Source organism: Brassica napus, chromosome C5, assembly GCF_020379485.1.
Source record: "Brassica napus cultivar Da-Ae chromosome C5, Da-Ae, whole genome shotgun sequence".
Classification (NCBI taxonomy): Eukaryota; Viridiplantae; Streptophyta; class Magnoliopsida; order Brassicales; family Brassicaceae; genus Brassica; species Brassica napus.
In genome coordinates, this window is record NC_063448.1 from 43,923,415 (window position 1) to 43,935,895 (window position 12,481).

The 12,481-nt window shown below is 31.7% G+C and overlaps 1 protein-coding gene across 4 annotated transcripts; it reads left to right on the plus strand.

Annotated features, from left to right (window-relative positions):
- Window positions 1-4,900: 4,900 nt before the first annotated feature.
- Window positions 4,901-8,220, plus strand: LOC106377210 (homeobox protein HAT3.1). Of its 4 annotated transcripts, none has more exons than XM_013817398.3 (9): window positions 4,901-5,021; window positions 5,373-5,969; window positions 6,049-6,214; window positions 6,297-6,420; window positions 6,505-6,617; window positions 6,694-7,221; window positions 7,304-7,561; window positions 7,638-7,727; window positions 7,818-8,220. In XM_013817398.3, exons 2-9 carry the CDS (start codon window positions 5,392-5,394, stop codon window positions 8,028-8,030), a joined length of 2,070 nt encoding a protein of 689 aa, XP_013672852.1. In that variant the 5' UTR covers window positions 4,901-5,021; window positions 5,373-5,391; the 3' UTR covers window positions 8,031-8,220. The 4 variants fall into 4 exon arrangements, with proteins under 4 accessions (XP_013672852.1, XP_013672850.1, XP_013672851.1 ...); XM_013817396.3 differs by having other exon boundaries at window positions 4,931-5,265; XM_013817397.3 differs by having other exon boundaries at window positions 4,931-5,265; window positions 5,378-5,969.
- The last annotated feature ends 4,261 nt before the right edge of the window (window positions 8,221-12,481 follow it).

Here is a 12,481-nt window from a genome sequence, read left to right on the forward strand (position 1 = left end):
AATATCCGAACGGATTCAAAATTTTGATATCTAAAGAACCGAAACTGAGCCCGATCCGAACCGAAATATCTCGGGTACCCGAATGTAACCGAAATAGATTTATATACCTAAATATATTACTTATTTTTAGATTTAATATATATTAAAAATATCCAAAATATATAAGATACTTTTAAGTTGTCTAAAATACTTGAAAATATACATAAATAGTCAAAAGTAAATGACTAAAATATATTCAAAACAGAAAAATATTTGAAATATATATTAATTTTCTATCCAAATATTCAAAACAAACCAATTTATATGTTAATTTTAGGTATTTGGACATATATTATACAAATTTATATGTATTTATTATTTTGTTTTATAGATTTTGAGAAATTTTAAGCATATAATGAATATTAAAATTTTAAAATAATTTAAATGAGTTATCCGAACCCGAACCGAACACGCAAAGATCCGAACAGAACCCGAACCAAAATTTATTTATACCCGAATGGGCCTGAAATCTTTAAACCCTGAAACCCGAATACATCTGAACCAAACTCGAATAGATCTGAACCGAACCCGAATGCCTACCCTTAGTCTTACTCTCACACAGTATAGAGTTATATTTTCTGAGCACACAATTCGAACTACTTGAACTAAGATCCAACGAAACAAAAACGTTTTTTTAAACCAGCTAACTGAACTACTAAGATAATCTCCAAAAAAAACTCTCTATTATAGAGTTTTCAAAACTCTATATTTGACGTTTTAATGTGTTTTTCTCCAAAAGCAAAACTTCAAATTTAACTTCAAAATTATTTGTAATTTACACTATGGTACTTATATTTGTCATAATTAATATAAATCCATCAAATTTTTATAAATAACTAGGACATATATAAAAATATTATAGTAATATTAATTAATAAAATCTTATACAAAAATATAAAATTATAAATAAAAATACATAGTTAAATATTAAACTACAAGAAAATACCACATTATTACATAAAATTATTTTCTTAATGCTCCATTTTTTGTTACACAAAATTTTGTTTGGACAATATTTTAGAAGTTCCAGAGCAAATTTACTAGACTATTAGTGTTGTTGTAATATTTAAATTTGTTTAATAATTATGTCTTCATATATCTTTTTAAAAATATTTTTATTAATTTTTTTTTGTAGTATTCTTGTTGTCTAATTCTACTTAAAATATTACAAATCTTATTTTTTATGTATTAAATTTCAATTTATAAAAATAATTTTGAAATATTTAAAATACTAGGTGATTCTCCCGTGCTCATTCACGGGTATAAATCTTTATAAATATAATATATTATAATTAATTGATATTTAATTTTGGTTTTAAATCAATTTTTAATTTATATGTATAATTTATATTAATAATATTATATTATTTTAATTATACATATGATTTTAGATAAGTTATATCTAGTCGGTTTGGTCGGTTTTTGAGTCAACAATCAATTTATTTATCACTTGGATATATTGGATTGCATTTATTTTCCCGAATTCAACTAAAATATTTTATTCTAATATAGCTAATTTTGATTAAATTTATTTGCATTTAGATTGGTTATTTTCTTAGATATGTAAATATATTGTTGTAAGAATATGTATAATGTAATATATATATTGTGCTTAGAACTAAATAAAAAAATAAACTGAAGTATTTGATTCAAAATTACATAAATGAAAATAACGATAATATTTTGAAGTCTCATGCATATATATAAAACTATATTGTAACAATTAGTTAATACTTTATTTTTATTTATTAATATGTTTTGAGTCATCATGTAATTTATATGTATAAAAATAAATTGGTTCTTATTATAAAATTATATTTTCTTATTGTAGTTAGATCTTTGATTTTCGATATAAGTTGAATTAGTCGAATCACTCATGTTGTGAGTATATTGAGTTATATATATTTTTTTCAAATTTAATCTCAATTATAATTAAGTCAAATCAAATTAGTTTAATTTCTCGCATAAATGTGCATGTATTTTCACAATATTTATCAAAAATATATGTTGATTTTTAAAAGATATTTGAAAATAAAGAGATTATCAATAGGAAATTACATACATAAGTATAGCTGGTAAATTTTTGTAACCTCATGAATGAATATCAATATTTATAATAATTAAAATATTTTATAACTTCTAAATAATTGTATGCCTTAGATTTATTGAAAGTTAAAATAAAATAATTTTAAATAATCTTAAAATGAGAATTTAGGTTTGCTTGGATATTTTGATTATGGGTATATTAAGTAGGTGTTATTGGTTGTCGTATTTTAATGGATTTGAAAATCCGAACTAAATCTAGTGTTATTGGTTCTATGATTTTCAAATCTGTATTAAAATCATGTGTTATTGGTTTAATGATTCATAAATTCTATATCAAATCAAGTGTTATTCAATCATACGGATTTACTAATATATTTGATTTAATAATGGATTTGAATGGATTTGTTTGGATTTTTTAGTTAAAAATACAAAGACTCAAATCCGAGGAAAAACCTCCGGATTTGCATATTTTACTTGGATTTATAAATACTATATGGATTTCTAAATCAATCAAAATATATAAACCAATAACACCTCCTAAGTTTCCACAAACATAAAGAAAATATAAAATTAAAAAGAAACAAAATATTAAGACAACATAATTTTCTTAATAATGATAAAGTATAATATATATATATACACCTCATTAAAAGTATATGCTATTTAAAAGGATTTTTTTAATTATTTGATCATAAAATGCTTATCATTAAAAAAATATTATTAGGTTCTATTTTTAATATCTCTAAAAAATCAGCACTAAAATTGTGATTGCTTTTGTGAAATCATATTATATAAGTAAAATATAATTTATGGTGTTTTTTTGTTGTAATTGTACGATATTATAGTCAACTAAAGATTATGAAAAAAAAAAAACATTTCAATAATAATAATTATAAACTATTTTTAGTTAATTAAACATAAATCGGTTTATGTTATTAGTTATTTTATGTAATCAAATCGGTTTATGTTATTAGTTATTTTATGTAATCATCTAAGAAAATATATAGATATAAAGAAAATGTTCCTATTACTTTGAAAATATATTTATTTTATATTGTATAAAGTATGTTTTAAAAGGAATAATATTTATTTTTTAATATCAAGATTATCTTTGTGAACTTGTTTTTATGAAATCACATTATATAAAGAAAAGTTTCATCTAAAAAAAATATAGATATAAAGAAAGTATTTTTATTACTCTGAAAGTATAATTATTTTTTTTGTAAAAATTGTTTTAAACGGAATATTACTATTTTGTGAAATTTCCGTTTTATTGAAATCATATTATATATACACATATTTTCGTTTTTAAATTAGTTTTAAAACTTTATAAATATTTATTTTTATTATATATGTTATTTGGAAAAGTAAAATGGAAGCTAAAAAAATTAATAATAGTTTTTAAGTTTAATATTTTTAATTCAGTAAGGGTACTTCTGTAAATAACTGTTGTTAAGAATTAACATGAACGCGACACATAAGAAACTGATTTCTCAAATAATATTATAGAGATACAAAAGTTTTAAAGATTAAAACGATGAATGACAAAATACTTAAGAATTATAAATGTGATGTATAATTAATTATAAGGACCAAGATGCAAATAAAAAGATGAAACTTCAAATTTAAAGTTCTGAGTTGTGAAACTTTAAATATGAAGTTTCACTACTCAAAACTCTAAATTTGAAGTTTTTGAATATGAAGTTTCACTAATCGAAACTCTAAATTTGAAATTTTGAAATTCTTTTTTGGAGAGCAAAAAATTATATATTTGAAGCTATAAAGTTTTTTTTGGATATGCTATAAGCCGCTCTTCTTGAGTAATTAAAGCATCAAATATCTTTGAAACCAGCAAAAAAAAAAAAATCCAATTAATTTTCACGTAAAACATATGCATGTCTAGAAATACAAGGAGAGATCGAGAGTTGCATGAGTGGCAAGGCAAAGCAGAAAGAGAAGGACGAAGTCCATATCCAAGAAACTTAACAAGAGAATTTATTGGGCATTTTCTCTTGGGTGGTACATTCTTACAAGAACAAACTAGTGATAGGATTCAGTTATTAGGAATCCTAAGTTACCACCGCCTTAATTTCTCAAACCGAAATGGTTATGTAATTTGTCTAGACGCGACAATCAAATTGGTCGATGATTGCGATTCTTGAAATGAATGCAATCTTCATTCGTCGATATGCTCGATGATGTCTCTGTCTAATCATACTATTCCGTCCTACAGTTTCAGCAACACGACACATAGCTTCATAATTAACAAAGACATTAGCGTTAGCGCCATGAGTCATGACGTCTATACCTTTTTAAGTTTTTTTTTAAACATCTATAACCAGTACTACTGTCTATAACCATTCATTTAAAATTTGTATATACTTAAACGAAATAAGGAACTACCGTCTAGATGCTATATAATGGCCAGAGATCTAATATAAACTTATATATAGCTTTGGTAGCTAGTGTGAAATCAATCAAGCATTATACATTAATTATTAACTATATTGTTAATGTGATTAGCACAGCGGCTGTTAATTTAATAGTACAAGAAAACAGTCTAAGATTTGTTAGTTTATATGCCTACTAAAATAGTGTTCTGATCCAACGTAATCAAATCTAAATAAATAGGAAAGATCGAAAGATACAGAAATCATAGAAAACAAGAACGAAAACAAGCATATGATACATGTCTAAATAAACGAGTCAAATATATCAGGCCCATTAAAAATATAATTCAATATAGAGGCCCACTAAGACGAAACACGCACCGTTTGTTCGTCCCCTTACTGGGCAAAAGGCTTTTTTTTTTTTAACAACTCATCCCGCTTCTCTTCTTCTTCTTCCTCTTCCACCCAACCAACCAACCACCACCGAGTTTCTTCTGTTTCGCGGTTATTGAAAAAATCACATTTCGCGGGCGAGGGAACAAAAGGGTAAAGTTTTTTCGTTTATTTCCGCGGCTTTACCTCTTATTTTTATTTTCGTGGAAAATTAAGAGCTCGCGGCAACTTAGAATTAGGATTCTTGGAATCGCTTATTGTATCGACTTTCTCCCCTCCCCTCCCATCGCGCATCGTGTTAGGTAGAGCGAAATCAAGGATCATCGATCTGTTTCTCGTCTAAAATCTACACTAAGCAAAATCCGAGAGTTTAATTACGAACCTGCCATCTTTCTTTGTAGGTTTCTTGCGTTTTGCTTAATATATCAATTCAGATCTATGTGAGCTTTTGTTTCACGATTCTGATTTACTTTTCTTTTTTTTTTGTCTTTTGCATCTCTGGAGGCAAGTATTTAACATAAACATGGATAGAGCTATTAGAAGGAGAACGACGAGTAGTGGATCTGGTTTGGATCAGACTAATGGAGCAGAGGTTACTCCAACTCCTAACAAAGTACCAGAGGCAGAAAGTCACATGAAACATGAATCGACCAATGATGTAAACGGTAATGTAAAGATAGCCAATGGGGTTTCTGGTGAAGAAGAACAAGAATCAAGAACCCCTGTAACCGTAAAGAAGAGTTCTGGTACTAAATTTACAGGTTCGCATCGTGAACTTGTCCTTGGTCTTCCTTGCCGTGGACAATTTGAGATCAAACGGAGTTCCAAGAAGCTAGGAGGTGGTGGTGGTAGTGGTAAAAAGAATGTGCTGGCTTCAAGTCACAAGAGAGCTCAGGGATCTAAAGAAGCTGCTTCTGTTCATGCTAATCCTACGCCTGTAAATGAATCAAAGAAAAGGAAGAATTATACGAAGAAAGTAGAAGTTAGAGAAGATGATGAGTACACAAGGATCAAGAAGAAACTTCGGTACTTTCTAAACCGGATCAGCTACGAGCAAAGCCTTATTGATGCTTATTCTTTAGAAGGCTGGAAAGGTTCAAGGTTTGTCTCTTTCTTATCATTTCATTTTTCTCCTTTGTCCTGTGTGAGATTGATATTTGATTATGTGTTCTTTTGTTAGCGCGGAAAAGCTAAGGCCAGAGAAAGAGCTTGAACGAGCCAAGAAGGAGATTCTACGACGCAAAGTTAAAATCAGAGAGCTTATTCAGCATCTGGACACACTCTGCGCCGAAGGGAACATTCCAGAGTCTTTATTTAATTCTCATGGAGAGATCTCTAGTGAGGATGTAAGACCAAATATTCATTCTGAAACTCGAGCTTTGTGTCTCTAGGAAGTACTTGCTAATAGGAGCAGTTGTTTGATTTCAGATATTCTGTTCAAAATGTGGTTCGAAGGACGTACATATTGATAACGATATCGTACTATGCGATGGGTTTTGTGACCGAGGCTTTCACCAGTACTGTGTTGAACCTCCTTTGCGGAAAGAAGATAGTAATCACTTCTGCCTTACGTACTTGGTATTGTGTTTTTGAGCACTTCTTGCTGGTTCTTATGAATTGTTTGTCTGTTTTGTAGTTCCTCCGGATGATGAGAGCTGGTTATGCCCTGGATGTGCTTGCAAAGATTATAGCTTTGAGTTGCTCAATGATTCTTTAGGGACAAAACTCTCGGTCAGCGACAGTTGGGAGGTATATTAGACAATGTTTTAAATGTTAAACAGAAGTATAAACTTTAATAAGACACCTGACTTGATGCTTTGTGTAGAAAGTATTTCCTGAGGCAGCAGCAGCGATGGCTGGTGGTGGAGGTTCAAATCTGGACTGTGATCTTCCTTCAGATGATTCTGAGGATGAAGAGTACGATCCGGAGGGTTTGAATGATAATGAAGGTGATGAAGATGGCAGTGATGAGTCTGAGAACGAAGATGGGAGTTCGGATGAATCTGCATCTGCATCTGAGGAAATGATTGGATCATTTAAAGATGCAAAAGATATAATGAACCTTCCGTCTGATGATTCTGAGGATGATGACTATGATCCTGATGCTCCAGCTCGTGATGAAGATAAAATGCAAGAAAGTTCAAATTCAGACGATTCAGACTCTGATGATGTGGAAGCTAACTCAAAAGGAGATGAGTCTGATCAGCAAGATGAAGTTACGCCACGTGGGAAGCTAGGCAGAAAAAAATCTAAGCTCCCAGATGTTTCCATCTTAGAGTCAGATGCTGGGATTGGTGAAGATGTTCCGGGGAGGAGGAAGGTTGAAAGGCTGGACTACAAAAAGCTCTATGATGTGAGTGTTCTATCACATTTTATATAATTAATCTTCTACTTGGTTTTTCAGAACCCTATGCTGATGTATCTTATATGTGCAGGAGGAATATGAGAACGTTCCTACGTCATCAAGTGATGATGAGGATTGGGATAAAATTGCGGGAAAAGAAGATTTCGAGTCAGCAGATGAAGGGGACACTGTACCTCTGGAACAGCCTTCCATAGCAGAAGATCAGAAACCGAAAAGAGAAAATAAAAAGGTTACTTTGAAAGCGCCACAAGAAGCACACAGAGAAGATGGTTGTTCTGGCAAACAAAGCAGCTCTGCATCATCTAAACAGACAAATCCCAAAACTCAGGTAAACAAAGTATAGTTGTCTTTATGCTAAGGCATTATGAGAAAGATTCCGGTTTAAAGCTTCCTCTTTTATGCAGAGATTATTTGAGTCTTTTCATGAGAATCGATATCCAGACATTAGCACAAGGGAGAACTTAGCCAAAGAGCTACAGATGACAGTTAAACAAGTAAAGAGTTACCTCCTAGTAAATGGTTTCTTTCTCTCTTTTTTAGTTGATTTCATTTCAGCTTATAAGCTGTGTTTATGTATTGTGTAGGTTAATAACTGGTTTAGGAATACACGTTTTTCAACAAGCAAAACAATGTCTTCAAAGGAAGATGTTGAGAAGTTAAGAACATGTAAGCAATCTGAAGGTGAGACATCTGTTGCTGGAAGTAGCAAACAAACCGAACCAGTCACAGAGAATAAGAGTGGAGCATCGGAGTCAACTAGTAGTGGATCAAGAAAAAGAAGGAGAAGGTTGACTTAGAGATTCTTAATCATGAAGGGTTTTAGTTAACTTGTGGATTATGAAGACTTCGAAGTTGTAGCATTGCAAGAATCAGTGATGCTAAAGTGAAAAGTTGAGGCAACATAAAGATATACTCCCTCTGTTCCTTAATATTACATATTCTAGAAAAAAAATTTGTTTTTAATAGATCAATTTTTTACATTTTCAAGACATGTTTTATTAACTAATTACAAATTTCGAAAAACTTAATTGCACTTACTGAATTGTTATTGGTTTAAAATTATGAAACAAAGATAAACACAAAAAAATATGCAAATTTAATGTGTTTTATTAAAATGTGTGAAAAATCTAGAATATGTAACATTAAAAAACAGAGGGAGTATTTGGTCAGATAAAAAATTGGATAGGTTCATTTTGATTTATGTTATGAATTTATGATTATGAAATTTTTTGTTTATGTTATGAACCACATTGTGGATGGCTTATAACCAAGAAATTATGATTTGTAATCTTTCCATTTATTTATGACGGGGTAATCTCCTATATAAGGAACCTCTATGTTATAAATAAAGATAGACTTTTCCATTACTTTTATAACACGTTATCATCACAAAACTCTAAATCCCTAAGCTAATACCCAAATCGAAAAATCCTAAAACCCTAACCCTAGCCGGCGATCCGACGAACCCTAAACCCCGATCGCGTCTCTTGTTCCCGCATCTGTTGCAGCTCGCGTCCCCGATCAGCTTCAGCCCAAGGCGTTCCTGATCCTAGCTCAGACGTTCGCGACCCGAGAGCAGCTCTAGCACGCGACCTCTTCCTCGTTCGGGACAGCATCAGACAGCTCGCGTCCGACGATCAAGGCGTTCCCGATCAAGCAACAAAGGACGTCTGCGACCCGATAGAAGCGACTCGATCCATTCCAGCTCGCGTCCCGTTCGTGTCCAGCTCGCGGCTCAACTCCTTTGGTGGTCTGATTCAACAATCATCTAAGGTTAAAAGGTAATTCAAAACCTAAGAACCCATAATCGAACATGGATTGATTGATAAAGAATGAAACCCTAAAACCCTAATCTTTATGAATCAAAACCATAGAGTAATAGATCAAAAATCCTAATTGAGTAAATCGAAGCTCTAAAAGTTCGATACCCCAAACCCTAAATCATGTTCCTACATGATTAAACCCCCAAATCGGTTTTTACAAGTTAAAATCCGATAAACCCTAACCCTATATCTATAAACCCTAAATAATATAAGTATCAGAATTAATTATACTATAATTATCAAATCACATATTAAAACCCTAATCAAATATTTTGAAATCAAAACTGTTTTCGGTTTTGATCATTGAGGTTTTAAATCTGATTGAATCTGATGCTATGTTGCTAGAATTGTTTGAGCGTTAAATTGATAGATTTATTTTCTCATCCTACTTGGTTAATTGTTCATCTGATTTAAAATTGTTTAAACCGACCAACATGTTAAAACATTGATTGAATCCGATAGGTTGATAGATTGATTGAGGTTTACTTGTTTAAAATCCGAATGATCTGATTGCATGATTCTTGAGGTTTAATATCATCTGCTAGGATTGATAGTTTTGTAATCTGATCTGTTTTAAATAGAAACCCTAAATAATCCGTATGATAGGTTATATTGATCTGATTTGAATGTCTTTGAGAATTGAGAATCCGTATGCTAGGTTGATAGATTCATGATAAAATCTAATGTCTTGAAGTTTAAGATTGTATGCTAAGTTTGATTGATCTGATTATATGTTTTTGAGGTTTGATAAATTCGGATACTAGATAAATTATTTACACATGGTTTATGCTAAATACCAATCAGCTTTGAAACTGATTCATTGAAATTCATGCTTGAAATCTATATTCTAGTATTGCTAAAATCAGCCTTGAAACTAATTCATTGAAATTCATGCTTGAAATCTATATTCTAGTATTGCTAAAATCAGCCTTGAAACTGATTGAGTGATTAATAAATCTTTTTACTTGTCTTGCTAAAATCCATTGATTGTTAAACCTTAATTGCATGATTAATTGAATCCGTTTTTGCTAGTCTTGATAAACCATAATATTATGAGCACATAGAAATAGTATTGCTGAGACTTGCTAGAAATTGACTGATTGATTAAATGCCTTTAAGATTGATAGTCTCATTGTCCTCACAAGATTGAAATCCGAATTGATTGTTTTTAAGAGTAAGGCTGCATGAAAATTATATCTAAATATTGAGTGATATATGATTTGAGATATCGAAAATCAACTTGGATTTTGCTGCCCTAAATCTCTCTGGAGATAATTATTTACGGTGGGCATTGGATACAAAGATTATCCTAAAGTCAAAAAGACTTGGTGAATGTATCATAGAATGCAATAATGCCAATGAGAAAGATTGATACAAGACAATATTAATTATTAGCCATCATCTTATTAAGAGTCTCAAAGATCAGTATCTGACTATAGAGAATCCTCTAGACCTTTGGACAGAGTTAAAAAATCGAGATATGATCACCAAAGAACAGTGTTATTACCAAATACCCTATTTGATTGGAGGAATTCCAGAATCCAGGACTATAAGTCCGTGGATGAGTCTATTGCTAGCTGGGCAAAATAATGGATTACTAATGAGAAACATTGAATTGAGACCTCCTGGATTAACCCCATTACCTGATACCAATAAGACCGCAAAAGAAGAAAAAATGGGTAACCAGGTCCAGAATGATAGACCACATGGTCATGGCCGTGGAGGGTGGAAAGGACGTGGCCATGGCCACTATAACACATTTGTTCGTGGGAATCACTATGGTAGAGGCCGTGGGTATCAACCCAATTTGAGCCATGGTCAAGGCAGTGGCCGTGGTGTATCCTTTAAATCACAAAGCTCGACCAAATCAGTGTGCCATAGATGTGGAATGGGGAGCCATTGGGCTAAGATATGAAGGACTCCCAAACATTTTTGTGACCTCTATCAAAGAGAGTCTGAAAGGGAAGAATCCTGAAACCTATTTGGTCTATAAAGATGGTGAAAATAATTTCGAACATGATCAAGATGATCTTATGGAATATGAGACTTATGATTGCCTAAAATAATCAAGTTGATAATCTGATTTCGACATCAAACTTGTGTGATTGTTTTGCTTGTATGATTTCTCTGATTTTTATCTCCTTGAATTTATTTCTATTACATTGTCTGCTTAGATTAAATGAATGAATGATTTTTCTATATGAGTACACTGAAAAACGCCAATATAAGTACTAAATCAGGTATCGCCAGTCTGAAAGAAGACTATGGCTAGGCTAATATATTATTGCCGAAGGGTATGCATCTAGAAATCAGTGATGCCTTATATTCACCCAGCTCTAAGAGCAAGAGCAGCCGATTGAGTTTTAAAGATATAAGAATGAATGATTTCCATATTGAAACAATAGGTGAAAGAAACAAAGAGTTTCTTCAGCTATATGTATAAAATCGCCTAAGGCCATAATAAGTCCTAAAGACTATACCTTCATTCTCTACTGACCTAGACTATGCATAGATCATTATGATAGAGGCTAAAAGCCAGCGAAAATATACACTTTATGGCACGACCGGATTGGCCATCCTTGTCCAAACATGATGCAAAAATTGATATTCAAAAGACACACATTAAAAAATAAGAAGAGTTATCCCAAAGAATCTCACGTGTGTAGCATGTACACAAGGGAAACTCATTATGCCATCACCAGTAAAACGGCTACGAGCCCCTTTTTCATAATAAAGACTATATGTCTAGATACTGGTGAATACATGTCTCAAGCGTTTAAATGATTATGGTATGTCCATGGGGGTAAGTGTGGAAATTCTGTGATACATGTCCATACCAAGAACGGCTTGGCCAAAATCTTTTAAAACGCAAAATAGCTGATTGATAGACCATAACTTATGAGGTCAAAACTCCCATTCACAGCTTGGGCCACACGAAATTTACATGCACCTAAGTTAATACGCATCAGGCCATTTAGTGAGCATACATATCCCCTATCACAATTATTAACGGGTCAAGAGCCAGACATACCCCATCATAAGACATTTGGATGTGCTGTCTATGTACTAATTGCTCCACCACAGAGAACTAAGATGGGACCTCAAAAGAAAGATGGGGATATATGTTGGATATGATTCTCCCACAATAATAAAGTACTTTGAGCCAACTATGAGTGATTATATTTGAGGCCAGGTACACAGATTATTTTAAGACCAGGAGGAGAAAAAAATAATAAAGCTGGTAAAAGAATGGTAAAAGAAATAGAATGGAATCAACCATCAATGTCTTGGCAAGATCCTCGGACTAAAGAATGTGAAATAGACGTCCAAAGATTATACATTTACAAAGCTAGCTAATCAAATGTCACACATTTGCTGACCCGAAAAAGAATGACTAAGTCATATATAAACCAGCTTGTAAAGCA

Bases quoted from the DNA above. Each gene is read 5' to 3' on its own strand.
- LOC106377210 (XM_013817398.3), top strand. From the start codon at position 5,392: ATGGATAGAGCTATTAGAAGGAGAACGACGAGTAGTGGATCTGGTTTG. The intron at 5,970-6,048 runs GTTTGTCTCTTT...TTCTTTTGTTAG, and splicing joins GAAGGCTGGAAAGGTTCAAG to CGCGGAAAAGCTAAGGCCAG. The intron at 7,562-7,637 runs GTAAACAAAGTA...TCTTTTATGCAG, and splicing joins AGACAAATCCCAAAACTCAG to AGATTATTTGAGTCTTTTCA.